At 42.2% G+C, this 19,875-nt stretch overlaps 1 protein-coding gene across 1 annotated transcript in view; it reads right to left on the reverse strand.

Annotated features, from left to right (window-relative positions):
* LOC104950366 (arginine-glutamic acid dipeptide repeats protein-like) overlaps window positions 1–16,385 on the reverse strand; it is an 18,663-nt gene extending 2,278 nt beyond the window's left edge. Inside the window, exons 1-8 of the mRNA XM_010776885.1 lie at window positions 16,362–16,385; window positions 15,239–15,344; window positions 13,667–13,763; window positions 12,137–12,241; window positions 6,784–6,832; window positions 5,813–5,937; window positions 4,823–4,922; window positions 3,774–3,872 (exon numbers count right to left, since the gene is read on the reverse strand). Of these exons, the coding sequence (XP_010775187.1) occupies window positions 3,774–3,872; window positions 4,823–4,922; window positions 5,813–5,937; window positions 6,784–6,832; window positions 12,137–12,241; window positions 13,667–13,763; window positions 15,239–15,344; window positions 16,362–16,385 (705 nt within the window). The remainder of the gene's footprint in view (window positions 1–3,773; window positions 3,873–4,822; window positions 4,923–5,812; window positions 5,938–6,783; window positions 6,833–12,136; window positions 12,242–13,666; window positions 13,764–15,238; window positions 15,345–16,361) is intronic.
* Between the last annotated feature and the right edge of the window lie 3,490 nt (window positions 16,386–19,875).

The raw sequence follows: 19,875 nt of genomic DNA on the forward strand, positions 1-19,875 counted from the left end.
CCTGATTTAGCGCAGTATGGTCGTAACCCACTTTGGCGCCCCAACCGCTGTTATTGAGAACGGCGGGAGTGTTTGTTTGTGGGTCAACAAATCTATTGAACTCAAGTATTCAAAGCGTGACGTATTTCACCGTTTGACTTATGATTATTTATTTTAAGAAACTAAGACTACTGGTCGGAGACAAATGGTTAAGGGCGTGGTACTCTCAGACCTAGAACAGACCAGGTATGATTAATGAACATGTCAGTGTTCACTTTAGCTATTAGTTTTTGTTAGAGGGGTGATACTACTTGTGGATGAGAGAACCGGAGCGCGGGTTCACAGTCAAAGAGACCATCTACTACGTCCGGCCGGAGTCACGGCAGACGTAAAAAGCAGAACCATGAAGGAAGAAACATGTGATATACCACATAAAGTACCCGAGGTTCCAGTGCCGGCGCTGCAACCTAGGAGCGACTAACCGGTAAACCCCATGCGAGCGTAGAGGACTTTTCACTCGTTGTCCCCGAAACACTATCGCAGTGATATCATTTGAAGCGCAGGATATCTACATCGAACACCTCGCAATAAGCTTTTTATGACGGTCCGAGGAAAGGAACATGTTCAATACTTCTCCATCAGAAATCAACGAGACGTCGTAAATGACAGCACTACAGTTAGGTTACCGAAAGCTCAAAGGTAGACCGTAACGTTTACACGCTCGTCGTTGGGATTTAGGTATAACCACTACGCAGTGTAAACTATTTCGTCGTTACGTAGTGAAGAACCCAGTCATTACGTGGTGTGAACGTGATCTACGTACGTACAGAAAACTGTTCAACGACTAACGAGACACGTTGCCGAATCAGACAACACGTGAAGCGTTGACCGCGTGATAACACAGAAAAAAAAACGTCAACACGTGACTTCGTTCCTACGTTCTAACTCGCCTGACCCGTCGCTGAACAATAGTTCAACAAATTGTCACGGATCTTTAGACGAAACTTCTCGGACAGTGTAAACTTCCACACCACGTACGGAACTAATACGAAGTGTGGAAGATTTATAACGTGGTCCCACCCGTCAGGACACCGTAGAGTCGTGAATACATGCGATCTTTGTAGTGAAGGAGTGAGTATTCTTACTTGTGAGACAAGAAGAAACTACGGACTCTTGCGTGCCGGAGGACATCCGGCAGCCAAGGTGGTGTTCTGTCCTCTCAGACGTCTCACCGAGAACGCAGCCAGAACGGGACATCGTCCTACAGTAGTGAGCTTGTAGATCGCGAGTCATTCATTCGTTAAAATAGACAAAACAGGTTTTGATCCCTCCTCCCTTGGCCTCCCTGCTACTTAATTCAGGAGTTTACTTGATTGACAGAAAAAGCGACCTATCGCTTTCCAGTCTGTTAACCCAGAATGCAAAGCGATACAAAATCAGTCAAGTGCCGGGAAAACTCAAATTAAGTTAAAGAGACAAACAACAAAATGAGTGCGGGACCGAGCAAAAAGCTAAAGACATACCACTTCCACACAGAATGGGAGGAAGAATATTTTTTTGTGATGTCACATTCAAAGGTTATTTGCCTTATGTGTAAAGCAAGCGTCGCTCTGCCAAAGAAAGGTAACGTGGAGAGGCATTATCGGAGTGTTCACAAGGCATATGACAGCGACTTCCCTCCGAGTAGCGAGTTGAGAAAGAGAAAGGTCATGTATTATTGCTACAAAAACCTTATCTCGCAGTCTTAGTGTCGCCAACTCGTTTCTAACATGCAAAAAGACAAACAAATGCGTCTATGGTCGGTGTATTTTCGACCTTTCCAATCCAGAAAAGATCTCTCTCCCGTCTGTGTGCGAGGGGGCAGGGCAGTTTACACACGCGGCTGCTACATGCAGCAACACCCGGAGGAGTGTGGTTAAATGTTACCCGTCTTGAGGTGGACAATGCTCCTTGCCAAGAGTGTTTAGCATGTAGCAAAAGTGCACCACATTCAGACGGAGGAATGCACCGGGTTCGACTGTCTTTCTAGCAGCTCTGTAGCCCCCCCATCCACGAGTAACGTTTCCACGTCAGGTGTTATGTAGCAGCAACACACGGAGTTAACTCAATGATACAAACATGGGTTAATGATTAGAGGTAACTGAGTTACTTTTTATTTTGTTAAAGTTTCAGCTATTCTGTTTACAGTTCTGTCATCAGATTATTTAATACGATTTGTTAAAACGTTGTTTCTTTTGATGTGAAATATTATTTATTTAATTCAAATAAAAAGCAATGTTAATTGTGTTCACAATTTGTTAAGTTAATTTAATAATATATGTATTTTTGAATCAAGTATTCATCTTTATTGTCTTCATTGTTAGTTTCCACATGCCTAAAACAACCTCAAGCTAAATCTAAAAGTCGATGGCTAAATAAAAGCGTTTGAGAAATTGTGCAAGGCAGTAATAGTCCGAATAGTCCATTAATCGATAGATTCATCGATTATCAAATTAGTCGTTTGTTGCAGCCCTATTGTAGTTATCCCATGTATAAATAAAACGTGTGATTCAGCAACCCTTGCAATTTGGGATTTTATTTTTGGTTGGTAGACCTCGGTGAGCTGGTCATTTCAAAAGTAGCTCACCAGCCAAAAAAGTGTGGGCACCCCTGGTTTAAGGTAATGTAGATAGTGTCATTGTTTTTATATAATTTGTGCAGCACACATGTCCCACTGGATAGGACAGTTCTAAAACCCATAAGTGAATAACTGAAGTGACCGCTTTATTTTCTGGATTGACTAAAAGCTCCTACTATTGAGCCCCCCTGTGCGCCTTTGGCTGGGGTCTGTGGTCGAGCTGCTGTGGTGGATGTGGCAGTAAAGCATCATCAACATGGCCGCTCAGAACTCTGATCATCTTCACACAGCAGTTAAGCTCGGCGCCGGCGAGTATGCATAAATAAAGGCAAACTCATAACTAGCCGAGAAAAGGATGCCATAGTTAATTTGTTGTGATTCGCTGCGGTCCTGCAGTGAGCTCTGGCTTTATTCAAATTTGCCCATCCAGTTCAATTACAAGATAAATACACCCATTCACTTCCTCTGGATCTGAGCTGCTGGATTCAAAGCTCAACAAAAGACTGCCAAGCGTCAGCATTACCAAACAATATCAAAGTGGAAATTCACACAGAGGAGGAGGAAACACTAACACAGCCTTGTGTTTTCTAAGATCTTCAGTCCGATCAGTCAGCAGTGTTATCTTTAAAAAGGATTGTGTGTACTAACATGTAGCGCAGTGTGTCATAAAGCATCAAGTCGAAAGCAGCAGCTCTCAGCCGTTCTGACATGGTGTTATCCAGCACTTTCCTCCCACCCGCTTCACAACGTGCTGATCGGGGAGAAGGGCTGCCATTTTCTGATTTCAGCCCTTCAACAGCTGTGGTGAAATTCACATCTAAATTCAAATGGAGGCTAACATTACCAGCGCTCAATCTTTTTTCCCCTTTCCAGACTTCCACACTCAAGATTTATTCTGTGGTTGATAAACAGGATGCAGCTGCTCTTGGGCCTTAGAGGAGCTGGAAACTAACGAGTGCTTTTACTGATGTCAAGTGAGACTGGGCCAAGGGCAGCCTGTTTAAACTCTCTCTCAACAGCTCCCTCTAAAGACGCAAAGACAGCTCTGACGGACAGCAGGCACCCACGCAATTAATACCAACATCAGACAAACTCCATTGCTTTAGTATATCCATAACTCTATGTTGCCTAGCACCATATTAATGCATTTCCATATTAAGAGCTGAGGTTCTCTTACCACTTCATCCTCAGACCAGCACTTTTCTATCAGTTTGGGTACGGGCTTCTTCACCAGGCGTTGGAGAGCTTTTCCTGCATCGTAGCTGCTCTCGTGAAGCTGAGGATAATCACAGCAAAATATTTCAATTTTCAATTTCAAAGGTTTTAATGTCATATGCACATAAGCTACAGTGTAGAAATGGTAATGAACATCTTATGACCCGAGCTCCTCGTAAATAGAATATGATATATACAAGAACAGAATGTAAAATGTAATATTGTACAGTAAAATGAAATGAAATAAGATTTATTAGGGGGATAACTATTTTGAATAAGTACATTTCAAGATGACAACAGATTCATGTTTATCGAGGCACTTAACAGAGCTCAGCTTGTAATTCTGATACATAATTAAATTAAATGTATAAAAGGCTTTGGATGATAATATTTTAGCTTTACCAACACAGTTCATTGGGCTGATTTGTGTTGCAAACTGATTTTATATCTGGGAATGGGTTAACATTTTACGCGAGATCTTAGAGCGATAAGAGAGAAAGCTGTACAAAGACCCAAGAACCAGACTGAAAATAAACACTGCAGTGACCAAGGCAATCGCCATGTAGCTTTAAGCCCTGTGTCACATTCAATTTGCTAAAACATGCAGCGCTGGAGCCCTTCTTCGGAAAATAAACAAGCATTACTCATTGGAATTGCAAATAGAGATGAAGGTCGAGAGACAGTGACCTGTCCGCTATGTTAATTTTCTAGTTTATAGAGTCGGAATATAAATGCCCTGTTTATGATGATTCTAATCTCTTTCTCGTGCTTGATTCTTCCGTATTCATTGTCAATGTGAAAGACAAATCTCTCATTATGTCTAATGTATTGCGAACCTCCTCGGCTGGGTGTGCTACAGGGGGCTACTCTACGGGCTCTGGGGTCTTATCATTCCCCTCACTGCAGTGCAGCATCATAGATAAAACACAACGGTGGAATTTCTGTAATTCAGAAGCCACATTTTACTGTTATTTATTATGTGCACTTGTGATATTTTGCATTTCTACTTACAGTGTTAAGTGCGTTTAATGTAGTGTCATCTCGAGAGGCTGCTAAACACCCGTCTTCTGTTGAGCCTCCGTCACACATCCCTGCAAAGGCAGCCATGCTCCTGTGGACACAACACACATCAAGTCAACATGACAACGGGCACTGAGGTCAATGCAGAGTTGTGTTCTTATAAAAGTACATGATATGGCTGGCTTGTTCCAGCCACTATAAACCATTTTAACATTTGTACTGAGCAAGGCGTTGATATCAAGCACATCATAATGCACAGTATAGGGTAGAGAAACATTTAACACAATAAGGGTCTCTACAAAACTGGTAAGCATGAACACAAATATGATATAAATATTGACAGGATAATATTGATTGAATTTCAACTTCAACAACTGTCTGACACAGTGATGTATTACACTGTGGCCCCTGACTAAATGCTAACATAGAAACCTGTTGACATGTAGTACAACTTTCACTGCAACATCTTGATTTTATCATGATTTATTCCCGTGATACACCTGATGATGTGTAACATTAATAATTAGCACTAACATTCCACACCAGCAGGGTTATTATAGTAAACTTAAACTAAAATAAGCATTCAAATGAAACTGAACTGAAACAATAATTCGTTTTTTTAGCTTCTTTTTTTTTTACAACCCGAAAAGGCATGAATTTCCGAAAACATGTAACTATCAAACTTTAAAAAAAAATGTAAAAATGTGTTCTATTGTGCAAAAAATGTTGTGAGAAGGTTTTCCTGTTATTGCGGTAGTGAAAAGAGTACTCTAGTTGTTTCCCAAAATATGTTATCATTATGGTAATTCCTACACAGTGCTTGACTCTTTGATATTTGAAAGTATTGTATTTACTTATTATTTCAATACAGTGAGGGAGAGTTTGGATCTCATATTTTAAAATAACCATCTTGAACTTCATTGATGATTTGCCTTAGATTAGCAGGTTGGCCCTTGCAGCCCCTCTGTCTGAATGGCTCACCTTGCGGCTCTGAGGTACATGAGAAGATCACAGTCATTGACCCCCGGCATCCAGACCAGCTCCTCGTTCTCGGTCACGGCCTGGCCCCCAGGAGAGGGGAAAGGCTGCAGCTCTGGGAGCTTTGCCTAATTATGTCCAGGGAGAAGGAGAGGGACAGAAGGTGACACACAACAAATAGCAAGCTAGCTTTTAAAAAGTATCAGCTTTCAACTCCCTGTCATCAAGTTTTCACAGAGAGGCGAGGTGGGGACAACGGGGACAAGTTACAGTCACAATGATTGAGTGATCAATATCCTAACACAACACAGAGCCGCAGTACTCAGATCACTTTCCCTTTTGCTATAAACATGGAACAAAACTTGCCTAAATGTAGTGTTATCATAAATATGTTTTAACCTTAAGCAAGTTTGTATAAGTACACACAGTTATTACAGAAAGCTACACCACATTTTAACTACAGCTTTGGCTGGCAGATGCAAATGTTACTGTAAAAAGCTATAATGCAAACTTAAGGCAAATTCCTATTTAAATGCGTCTGCTTTAAAGAATCTTGATTCCATCATGGTTAACTAAAGTGTTGTATTGTATTACATACAAACTGGAATCATTATCTGATCAAACTAATGTTGTATTTTTGTTTTAATGTTAAGATAAGAAGTTTTAGATGTGATACATTTCAGACTATATCAAACTTGCTAAAACAGCATTTATCAGGATCTTCAACTCATTTGCAGATACATTGTGGTAAAGCTGAGTGGCAAGACTATAGTACTACTACATCTTAAATTATAAGCAATGCCATGAATCAGACTAAATAGCAATTAAGGGATTAGAACTTTGAATGTTTTGTAATAAAATCCACAAATCCAAGACAACTTTGCAGCAAAGAGGCTGCTGCAAGCTGTCTTCAACAACAATAGAGAAATCTCTGGAGTCAACAGCTGGCTGATGTGTGCTATACAGTGACTTACTTGGTGACTGGGTCCCACTCGGATTTCCCCTTGTGTGCTGTTTAGTCGCCTGAGAAGAAACAAAGACAGCAGATTGAAACTAAATATTTACTTGGCAACATTTCAAGGCTAGCTGAAAGAAGTCTGGCTGCATTGTGCCTGTTGAATCAGCTAAACAACACAAACTACAAAGTCACAACTGGGTATCCTTAGATACTGAAACTTCACAAGAAAATGTCAGAAAAGGGAACATTTCATGACCTGGTCAGGATCAGATACAGAGCGAGGGGACATGGGCTGTACCTCCTACTGTGGAATTATATCAGATATGTGAGAAAAGCATATAGTGTTTTATTCTGTAAAGCAAATAAAGATTTCAGGAGAATATTCCCAGTCGACCGTTCCTGCACAGCGAGCTGAGCGGAGCAAATTTACAGGCCTGATATTGTGGATGCAGCAATAAAACAGAATCCCCTTAAAAGAGGTGGAGGTGGAGGTGGGGGGAGCTGGCTCTGCAGGGCGAGTGGCTGCTGCTACAAATGTTGGTAGCCATAGCAACTGCAATTTAATAATAGTGTTCAGAATCTCCAGCTGCAGTGGATTAAAGAAAATGACAAGATGTTCCTTTTGAAAAGCCATTCCCTCTGTTGCCTAGGTAACAGCGCCAATTTTCATGCAGCCAAGTGCGGGGCGGCCCAGAATCTGTCAGCGTGATTTGCACCGCGAGAAGCTCGCACTCCATCACGGAGAGCTGGAGGAAACCTGAGAGGCCGCAGCCCTCTGGACTCTTTACAGTCCTCAGACCACTAAACACTGTGAAGGTTCAGATCTGACCCAACTCCCCTTCTCCCTTCTTAAACAGAGCTCACAGACAGGGGAGAGCGATTAGAGGAGTAATCCATATACTCTTATGAACTATGGCTGACAGACACTGGCACTGATGATATCACAACAAGGCCAATACAAGAAACCTGCAGGAAATGACCCCGGGCCTGCCAGGAACGCCTGCTGCCCCAGAACATGCCGAAATACTTTATTTCATTTTGTTATAAACATTCCCGGTAGGCTAAGTTAATGTAAGGCAATTTGGCAGACTGCGCGATATTGCAGCAATGACTAGGGCTGATAAATATGACTGTTTCATTTTTTATCAGCATTTTAGATTCTATATTGAAGGTTTTTATAAATATTTAATAATACTTGTGCTTTACTTTGAGCAGCATCTCTCCTGCCGTTATTTAACTGAACATTTAGGAATTGTTATTAATTGCCAGTAGCAAGGAACTAACACACTTAAATCCAGAGCTATGAAGAAAAATAGATTTGTTTTACACTATTCAAATAATTTTAATTACTTTAATAACTGATACATCTGTTTAATAAAACCAAAAAGTTTACATATCAAACTTCCTCTGATGTATTTACTCCTCTATGACAGTAAACAAAATATCATTGAGTTGTGGTAAAAAGAAGTATGTCATCTTGGGCTTTGGGAAACACTGATTGATATTTTTAAACCTTTTATAGACTAAAGAACTTTACGATTTATCGAAAAATATATCAATATGAAATAAATTGCAGATGCAGGCCCACTAATAACTAACTATTTGTATGGATTGATTACATTTGAACGAACTTGAATACAAAAATACATAATCCTGTTTTTTATATACTTTTTATCTACACTGCTGAATAGTTTTACCGAATGAATGCCTGCATGTAGTCTACGGACTACCTGAATGTGAATCTGTGTTTGTGCTGAGAGGAAAATGTTCTACAAATGTGTTCCTGACAATGTGCAGTCGGCCAAGTCTGTTGGCAGGAGACTGTAAGGATGACAAACGAGGACCTGTGCACCAGAATAAGAACAGCCATGTTTTACTCAGGCAAATCCAGACGGCCTACATTGAGAAGGAATGCTGCTCAGGTCCTAAGAGAGGAGGCAGAATACAGATGTATCGAAGCAGGAAGCTCTCAGGAGTTTGCTTAAAGACTGCAGGTATACTTGAACAGAAGCAGCCTACAGATGAGGCAAACTTACCAACTATTATTATTATTATTAGGCTATATGTGCAGCAAAAATAATATAATATAATAACATAGTTTTAGTTTTTAGCAATCAAACATGGAAGAAGAAATGATACAGAATCCAGTCTTTTAATTTCGTCACTATTTATAGAGCATCATCTAAGACGTATTAATACTGACTTATTTGAGTTGTTTTCTTTTCTACTTACAATAAACTGCAAAAAGCATGTTGCCTAGCACAATAAACATTACAAAACATGCTCAGTTGTTACACAAAACAAAGTCAGATCTAATTCTGCATAAGGACACAGTCTTGCCGAATAATTACAGGCTTACTTATTAAACCCAAACAACAACAACGTGACAGTCTGGTCAACTTTCTGTGTGTATGTAATCAAGGATGGCCCCGCCCCCCTCTATCAATTTCAGCCAATCACGGCGCGAGTCTGTGGCACACTGACATAATTGCAGCACAGCAAAACAGACCCAACTTGATGGTATTTAACTACCATGGCGGGCAGCGTGCTCGCATCACAGCTAAGCCGCCGGCAGAGCTTTGTGTGCAGAGCAGCATGCGCCATGTCGTCCCGATTGTAAACAGGAGCTGCAAAATGGAGCCAGGGTAAGGTTAGCATCTCCGGGTGTATCACCGTCATATAAGCAGACTGGCTGCATATTTATCAGCCTCGTAATGGTGGATGCATCGTACACAATATGCATGTAACTGTACTCTGATAGTAACGTATTAATAGAGGTGTGATGCAGCGGCATGTCTATTATTGCAGCGCAAACGCAACGGTATGTGCTCTGCGATGACAGCCTGCATGTTCAAAAGCATTCAATGTTCCTGCTACTGACACAACGTACACACTCGCCAGCTTGCTCCCCGACACAAAAACAGTCGGTTATCACAATGACAACGATGTGGAAAACTCGGAAACATCATGCCGTTGGACACGAGACTCGTGAAAATGAGACAACACTCACGCAGCGAGTAATAACGGCAAGAGAAAGCACGAGAATATAATCGAAAACCTACCTCCGGGGACTGAACAAATCGTCCATTTCTGACATCGAGCCCTAAGGTTGGGTGGTGACACTGTGTGTATAATGCTCGTTGGATTTAACTCTCCTCTCCCACCTATTTCTAGGTGCTCAAAATGGAGAAGCACGCATTCGCTCCGGAGAGGTATTCACTGAGTTTGTGCTGTGACCTCAGCGTCGCGAGCTCCTCTATAGACACAACTGAGCATGTGCTGCGACCTCACACAGCACATACGCGCACAGACACACAGGCAGACAGACACGCATGCAGGATACGGAATTCATCTCTCCGCGTATGCCTGCGACATAATAAACAAGAGTGAAATTGCAAGGCTGCAGACAACCCGCTCAGAATACCAAGCGAGGAGGAGAGGGGGAGGGAGGGGGAGACTGAGCAGGGCCCCTGAAGGAGGGGGTTCCCAACAGGCAACCCTCAGTGCCAATAACAGGGACAGCCGTCATTGCAACACGTGAGACACCAAACACCACCAGTGGATAATAACAATCACCAATTTAGCCTGAGCACCAATATAAACTCCTCCATGTATGATGTTTAGTAAACCCTTCGAAATTTACATTGTTTCTATTGGGAATAGATGTTATTAAATATTAATTATTTAAATAAAGCTGTAAAAAACGTATGCCAAAATATTTATTCTCATGTATTTCTCTTCTAGCATTACACATATTAATGAGCTTGTCTTGTCTGTCTTGATTCGTAATCTTCCCCTCTATTTTCTGCAATGTATGGTTATTATGCAAGTACATAAGTGTATTGTCCACAGTTTTGTGGACCCCAGCTCACAGTGATCGTAATAAACTGAATTTCAACTGTGTGGAGATGTTGTTATTATCATCAGTGTAACAAAGAATGTAATGAAATACACAAGATATCATACAGTATCAAACTAACTCCAGTAATACAATCATATTAAATTGCACTGATAACCCAAAACTACTGTATTATTATGAATTGAACTATGATAACAATTACCAAAATGACCAATAATCAACAATGCTACTAGACATGATGAAACAAATGTAGTGTTTTAATATAAGCGCCAGTGGTTTTTCACAGCAGACATTTTGACTTTCCATAACAGATGAAGAACTGGATTTACTAATAACATTAATAATATCACTTTTCCCATTGTAATTCAACACTGAGCCAGCCAGCATCCACAAAACACGGATCCTAAACTTAAGTGGATGGGCAAAATGTAATCAATATTAATTGTATTTTTTTTTAATGTGCTTTTCATACTGTGAGGTGTCAAAATGTCTTGTGTGAAAAAGGCAGGTCATCCTAATCAAACAAGGGACTGCCTGATGAGCTTTTTGTGGATTTTTAAATGTTTTATCTTAACATTAACAAAAAAGATCAGTGATTAAACTTGACATGTAATTTGACAAAAATCCACAAACGCACCCACAATTATAAAGCCACAGGGTTTTGCCCGGCTCATTTCCCATAATGACACCACATTAGAACCATCCTTTGTGCACTGATAACACTGACAGCAGTAATGAGCAGAAAGCATCATTACACATAACACTGTGCAACCAAAGCCAAAAAAGAAGAAAGCACATCCGTAATGAAAATGACAAAATGTACATTGTTAATCTCCCTTTCTGAAATGTGCTGAGTGATACTTAAAAAAGCAAATATCCTAATAAATTTGACTCATTGATATCTATGATCACTCTGAATCTACCTATATGGTATTTATTATAGGGTAACGTTGTGATATCACTCCATAAATACCCATCTTGTCTCATATAATCTTACATCGGTAAACTGCTCAGCTGTAACTAATGGCTATAGTTTCTATTAAATTGAACCCACCCATTAACTTTGACTTCCTAGCTAAAACGATAATGCGATCAATCAAACAAACAGGATGTTAATAATATCTTTGATAATTGTTTAGAAAAACTGGTTAATGTAATCATTGTTTAATACAGTGTAATAATGCTTCACATTACTATACTATTAGTTAAGGCTTCTGACTTGTGAGCTGCTATTCTCTTTATATGGGATAGATAATATTTTGGGGCTTTGGAATGTTACAAATATATTTTATTATTTTTGAAGAAATGATCTTGTCTTGAGAAATTGTGATTGCCTTCATCACTTTTTACTGAGATCTTATAAGGTTAAATCAAGAAAGAAATTGTTGGTTGCAGCCTTATTTTAAGGAAATTATATGATAGTTGCTGAGAGTGGACCTTGCATGTTTGGCCTGCTAGGGAATAAGAAGGGTCTCTATCAGTTGACTTGAGTGGACAGAAAGCTCCTTACCTGGTCTCTGGGTTATATCCGAGGATATAGAAAAAGGAGTCGATGCGGGCTTTGAACTCCCTGGCAGCAAAAATGTCGGAGAAATGCGAAATATTGCATTTCCCCCTGTGAAACAGAAGAAAGGCTTTATTAGACAAAACACTAGCATGACAAAGTGATACCCCAGCAGTTCTAATTCAAAGCTCTTGGGCTGTTCATCTATTGGAAGTGACAAATACAGCAGCAGCAGGTATGTAGTGCCTGTCTGTCAGTGGCTGCTGACTTTTCTGTGAGACACCAGGCTCTGGCTACTGAACCCATAAACACCAGCTGAACATGCCAGTCCTGCAGATGAGGTGTGGGAGGCAAACACTGCACGGGTCGGGACAGGAATTCAACCTGTGCGCCTTCCAACACATTCCCCCACTGCCGGGAGGACGGCTCTGAGCACATCTTGATACCATTTCCTGTTTCCAGCACACTGGTGTCTGGCTCTATCTACATAACAGATATCACAGGCATATGGTGCTGCGGGCCTTGCAGAGAAAAAGTATCTTCCTCTCCCTGAAAAGATTAAAGGGCGCTAAGAAGAGCAGTGTTCACAAAGCTGCGGCATTACAGCATCCCACTGGAATTCCCTCCCGTTTATCTAAAGCCTGGAAAATAAGTCAAATCAAAGAGGGAGAAGTTGCAGCTAATTTGCCCTGAAATCAGTGGTTTCTAAGAGACACGCTTCTGACTGCCCACTGCTGTGCGGCTCACACATGGTTTCGGTTAAAGAAAAGGGGAAGTGCGAGAGGTGGTCAGACAAGAATGGATGTAGAGGCAGGAACACAGAATATCTGATTTCAGACCAAGGAAACGATGAAGCCGGTGTTCCTCTCTCCTGACACACAGCAGTGCCATCAGTTTCACCAGACAGGCTCATGTTCTGACAGGTGTGTGTATATAGGAGTTGATGCACAGTCATTTCAATCAGTGTTTTAATAGAAGACAGCCTGAGGCATGTTTCTCATTTCAGGCTTTGCATCTTTACACATATGGGCTACTTCTACAGCACCTAGTCCCAGCACCAGAGGTTAGTATATCATTTTTTAATTAACAGAGCAATTAACTGGGATTTTCTTTTAGTTGGTTAATGGAAGTTGATAGAAACACAGCAGTAACTCTGAAATATTACTGTTTGTTGCCACTGCTCAGAAAAGTACAGATACATTGTAATTGTGTCTTACTAGACAAATAGTAAAAGCCACTTTAAAATGATAAAAATTACGACAGATACAGTTGGATATTTAAACTAAAAAAAGGACATAAAAGTACAACATTTTGTTTCAAAATAACCAAGAATTATGCTATCAGGATAGACACATTTACAGATAGAATACAATGTATAAAATAAAACACAGTAGAGGTTTTGAGATTTAAGATCACATTTCTTTGAGGAGGTTTCTGTATTGTGTCCCTGGAGTCAAAAATGAAAAGCAGTTTTTCAAAGTTCAGTCCAAGCAACATTCACAGTGAGTGTGCGCTTGTGTGTTCCTGTTTGCTTACCTGAGAGCAGCAGCATGATAAGTGTCCACATAGTCAGAGATGAAGAGTTCTCGACTCCTGACCACGGGGTCTGTGATGACCAGCTCCCGGCCAGAGTCTGCAGGGTGAATAAAACCAATGTACTGAATATATCTACATGACATCATCTATCTACGACAAAGAGGGAACAGACATAAAGTAGCTTTTGTAGTTGAACACACTAATGAAAATCATGAGCATGAAAGTAACAAGTGCCTCTGCAGAGGTCAATAATCTGCCACATAATTCAATAAAGCCAATAAAGTGCATTCCCCTGAGGTGAGGACTTCATGTTCAGTTCTCACTAGTGAAAGCAGCACCACGACGGGTTGGCACTCGTCGTGACAAATGACCCGAGATATGCCATGCCGCTGTGCTCGGGCCTTGTGACATCAATTCTAATAATCCTAAATCCCTGCTGCGAGCGCAAACTGAAGATAGAGCAGCACTGCGCTGCACTGAAGAAAACAGCACACAGTGTATCTGCTCAATGGCTAAACTGATCCATGTCTGTAAGTGATACTTGTATTATTGTAGAAAGGGCAAACCGAGGGGCAACAATTGTTTAGTGGTCAACTTTTAAATAAGAAGATCACACGGAGCAAACTATCTTGCCTTGATTGGTTTCCCTCTTTTGAACAAATCAATAAATTGGTTTTAGTATTTTTAAAGATAAAAAGTCACCTGGGAATATTTACCTTTTAAAACTAAATACCAATAAATCAAACTGCTTATAAAAAACAAAACAACCCAACGCTTGTTTTGTGTTTGATATTTAATAACATTAATAACATCATCAAATTAGAATCGGATAAAAAATGTTCCAGCCCATGTGATCTTCAAGATTTCTGTACATTGTAATTACTGTAATATCAGTATATTCACCTTTATTTGTATTACTATGATTTTATTTATTTGACTGTTCACTTGATGGTATACTGTATTTGCTGCCAAGACTGAGCATTTTTTAATTGTTTATAATAATAAAAATAAAACAGTGAAGATAGTTTTGTTGATAAAGAAAAAGCTATTTTTTTTAATTGAGAAATGATTATCCCAACTATTACATGTCTATGTTAAATCAGATTTTACACCATGACCTTTCCTTGATGTCATTAGGATTAGATCACCGCTGCTAAAACCCATGGACAGTGCTTGTGTTCCTGTAGATGTGTATGTGTTAGAGTGTGATGAGTTCACTGACACTGATGGTGTTGAGAGTGTGTGCTCAAAGGCCAAATGACACTGCGGCTTATTAACACTCGACCGTGCTGCTGTCTGGCCTGAAGGAGGGTTACCTGGGGAACAGCACGGAGCCGCGGGATTGGCTGTGCTGCCTGGGTAACTGTCTTCTGGTTCATGTTTGAAATGCAAACGCCTCTTATATCCCACAACAGTCTGGAGGCAAATGTGTGTGTGTGTGCATGTGTGCATGTGTGTGTGCGTGCGTGAGTGTGTGTGTGTGAAGGAGAGAGTGTTGCGTTACAGAGTGGCTTTCTGTTTGTGTGTACTGTATATATGCACATGTGTTTTGAGAACAAACGGCAGCCTCACCGTTTTCATTGTTGCGATCCTGCACCAGGTGCTGGTAGACGGAATCGGGCACCTCTGACTGGCGGTAGTACCATTTCACATTCATCAGCAGATGGTCCCGTTTACTCTGCAACACAGAGAGACACACGGCGAGTCAGCAGGAGAACAAAAATGATCGGACACCAAGATAAACAGACATCATTTTGTTTGATTACGATGTCACAAACTGGCCTCTTGGCAAACACAGACGCTGCGCAGTAGCTCTGTTTATGACTCACACAGGCTGATGCCAAAAAGCTTGCAGAGCGACCAAGTCAATTAAAAAGGGATTGCCGAGCATTTAGAGCCTTAATAAAGTAAACAGAGGAATGGCTGTTGCTGGAGGAAGGGGAAATAGAGGAACCGGGGGGGGGGGGGTATTTTATGATTTTAAATTACTAAGAAGGCTATTAAGGTTTCCTCATGAACATGCACTGTATCTCTTAACAGTGCTTTGGGCTTTATATTTTCTAAGTGCTGCCACCCACTGGCCACTTGATAAAGTGCAAATCAGCAAAGGCTTGCAATCCTTTAGATGACCAGCAAGTGGCAGCACTGAGGTGAGAAAAGAGCTTCTCCAGGACCAGTCAATGAACAAACAGAGAGGGAGGGATAAATGGGGGATGGAAGAAAATGGTAGAAACTGAGGCCAGTGCTGAGGTGAGAGATGAAAAGGGCAAAGTAGTGTTTTCATTTCATGTTATAAAATATTTATTGTGCCTTCACATAAGCCAAACGGACTGTCACATTGCTTTGGAAGAACATTAGAGAGCTGGGTGCTGGACTGCGAAACAGTCATCTTTATGAGAGAGCTGGCCACGCTGCACTGCACTAACCGGCTAAGACACCTGCACCGCCGGTGGATTAAAGGAGGAATGAGCATATGGAAAAACGCTAGAATGGGGAAAAGTCTGTGGTAATCTAAGACAGACAGTGTAACTTCCGCTCTTTCCAGGCTCTTAACTGTATCTGTGTGTGCAGGAACATGAGGTCAGAGTAAAGATATTTAAGGCCTTTAGAGTACATTGTTCTGTTTTGCCACTGGGGAGGAGGCTGAGCACACGCAGCCAAGCAAATCATCACCTCCCTAAACCCTCCAGCCCACCTCTGGTTTTCCCATTTTCTCCATTGCTTCCTCCTCTTCCTGCCTGCCTCAATCTCCATCTTTCTAATTCCAACCCTCCACTTCACCTCCTCTCCATTTTCTTCCCCTCATTCCTCCCTTTCTCCAACCTTGAGAAGGGAGGAGGAACGACTGAGTAAGTGAGCCTGGACGTGTTGAACAGCAGCTGGCACGCAGTCAGTCAGCTGCGTTAACTGCTCCGGATGATTGTGAGATAGTGTACACGCAACATCACGCAACGTAACACAACCGCACAACACTTTGTGATTCAGCAGAAAGCCATACTGATGGACCGAGACACAGAGCCCCGGAGCACCTAAAACATATGGTGTGTGAAGAAATGTGTGCAATGACGTCATGTCGCTCCCCCTCCCGGCAGTTAGCCCACCCATATCAACCTCTTGTCTATCCAGTGTGCAGACATTGTTGCCTTTTAGACTAACAGACTGCTTGCAACAGCAGAATGAGTATTTATCCGCTGCTTATACATAATTAATACTGTAAAAAGACTGTAAACACTGTCAGTGTGCTACCTGAACATTTGATTTTCTGCCTGTAAAACCACAAAATCAAAGGGATTTCTGAGAGCTGGGACATAGAGCCTGATGCAAATAGAAAAGCAGGTGCAATCACACTCACAGATTTTACACCTTACTCATGAGCCCGCATTATTTTAAGCAAAACAAACTAAAGCACAGAGCAAACGTAACTTCAGCTATCATCAGTATCCTCGTTGCTACATAGCTGTCGCTCTCCCGAGCAGATTGCTGTTTAGAAGCTCACAGCGGCGTTAAGCCCTCTCAGGCAAACGAGGGAGGGAGATGGAGAGACAGACTGAGAGTGCAACATATGGAGCACGTAGTGGGAGTGAAGCATAGCTTTCAATTATCACAATTCTATAAACATGCAGGGTGGAAAAATGAGTAGATAACGCAAAAAGAGAAAATGAAGGGGGATGATAGACAGCTCAGACTCGCCTTACGGACCACTAGTTGTATTGTCTGGGTTTTTTCCTAAGCCTGCCATAGAAAAGAACAGAGAGAGAACATATAAGAGGGAACCACAATGCTGAATTGATTAGAGACATTCCACGCTGCCTGTAGAGAGCTGAGCCCCGCACAATGTCCGCCATCTTTGTCTGTCCTGCCAGAGGCTAAACATGGCCCTGCCCTCCCTCCTCCTAGGCCCTAAACCCTGGGAATGCTGCTCACTGCCGAGAGGCCAAAAGACTTACTAACCCACTACTGAGGGAAAGAAATGAAACAAGAGCAGGAAAAAAGAAAAAGTGCAAGGAAGCAGAGCAAAGGAGATAGAGGAGGGGAAATGAGGAGCTGGATTAAGGTAGGAAGAGCAGGACCTTCTCATTTCCTCAGACTTAAAATTACAACTATCCTCCTCCTGCTTTAGTGAAACCCCCAGGGTACAAGGCTGCCCCTTTATTCATTCAGGAGATATAAATCTGAGAGTCATGCTTTGGGGGCTGAGCACAATCGTCCCCCTCCTCTCTCCAGTGCCTCAGCCTGGCCTGTGGCATTCTTGGGCATACTCATCAAACAGGGGTTGGATTAAACGAGGGCCTCAAAAGGTTCTAAACGGGATGAGACTTTAAGTATATTTCTTGCAGGATGAATCTAAAATCATTATTAATATTAAACACATCACTGTTCTAAAAGCAGCCAAGACAAGTCAGGCACTGTGAGTCAGTTCATTCTCCCTCTGACTAGCTGAAGGTGGCTGGCCCCTTGGATCTATAATGGCTGTGCAGTTTTCTTTGTGAGGCTGCATGTGTGTGCAGTCAACTCTGGAGCGGGGGCCCCTGTGTACGACCACACCACTACAAAGACTGGAGGGGAGACGGAAATCTAGAGGGCAGACGTTCCTTTTTAACAAGAACAGGCTTTCACATTTTGAAAAGAAAAACCAGCTCTGTTAGGCGTACACTTAAAAGATGCACTTAGTGTGGGCTTAATTCCACGTTTTCAACTAAGAGTGTGAAATCAATACAGTGCTTTTTAATTCAAAACCAATGACAAGGCCAATGCCATTCATTGCGGCAGCAGTGAGCCCAGGCTTTCTCCAACGTCTGTTTACAGCGCTCTTTACAATATGGTCATTGGCAAGCCGTACAGTGACAAAACTCATTGTTTCAACCTGTAACCCTCAAACCTGATGCCCTATCGTCCTCTTCTCCGCACTGTAACACTAGAGCTTCTTTTAAACAAAACCAGACCCTCTCGCTCCCACACGACAGGCCCCCAGTGCACCTCGTTAACAGGAAACCTCTGTTTATTTTCTCTGCTTTTCAAACACTCTCTTCTTCCTTTGCTAACCCTGTTAGTGACACCACCNCTCCATCCCTCCCTCCCCTCACTAGTGACATCAGCAGCCCGGGATCTAGGACTTCCTTCAGGAGGTGGCAGCCAGAAGGAAGGAAAGACAGATCCCAAAGACACAGACAAAGGAGAAAGCAGAGAGTGAAGGGGGGGGGAGAGGAGGGGGAGGTCAAACAGACAAGAGCAGCAGCAGCAGCAGCTCAGTGTTAGCAAGGAATGTCAAGCAGTTCAGCTAGGCTAGCAGGTTGCTGGGCTAAAAGCTCAGTTAGCTAACGCCCCAGGGGCACGGGAGGCTCGTTGCGGTGTGACATTGACAGGCAGGGGCTCAAAATGGCACAGGGGGCGGGTTTTAGGAGTGTTCACCTTGCCGAGCCGCAAGGGGAGAGTAAGCACAAGCAAAGAACAAAAGGCTGATTGTTGCATTTGGAGGAAGAGATGGGATCTGGGAGGACTAATCTGCTGCTCCGACATGATAAGATTAGAGAGGGGAGGCAGGGAGAGCCGGCTAGGGAAGATCACACATACACGCGCATAAACACACACAGATGACGGATCTGATTGGAAGGGTTTTCCACTCGGCTTTCTCACTTCCTCATTTTCCTCCCTCATTTTCTCTCGTCGAGAAAAATGTATGAGCCAGCACACCAGCCCTCAATAAGCACTTCCATCTGGACCACGGAAAACACACGCACAGATTCAACAACTGTGTGTGTGTGAACGTACACTGGCGGGGTACAAGAGATCTGCTGTGCTCACACAATCTACGACATCTCGGTGACTGACAAAAGAGATTGTTAAAAAAGAAATGCCAGCATGCTGTGTGAGCAAACACACACACAGACGAGCCGATGCACTCTCTTACAAACACACCCACACGTTAACACACACACACACAAATAACAGGCTTTCAGGATAAGCACCACCATTCCTCTTCCAGCCCCTGCAGTAGAGCGGGGCAGGCTGGGACTCTGTGTCAGAGGTAAGAAAAAGCACCTCTAAATCAGGCTGTCAAAGCAGGCCAGCAGCAGGATCCCACTCTGCAATCCTCCTCTCCTTATGGGGCTTCACAGTGAGCACTTTGGCTACTTGGAAGAAGGAAGGATAACCCCCTCAAGCCTCCTTCTCTTAGGCAGATATAATAACACTAAACAAATGCTGATTAC

This window comes from Notothenia coriiceps, unplaced genomic scaffold (assembly GCF_000735185.1).
Source record: "Notothenia coriiceps isolate Sejong01 unplaced genomic scaffold, NC01 NC01_scaffold00017403, whole genome shotgun sequence".
Taxonomy (NCBI): domain Eukaryota; kingdom Metazoa; phylum Chordata; class Actinopteri; order Perciformes; family Nototheniidae; genus Notothenia; species Notothenia coriiceps.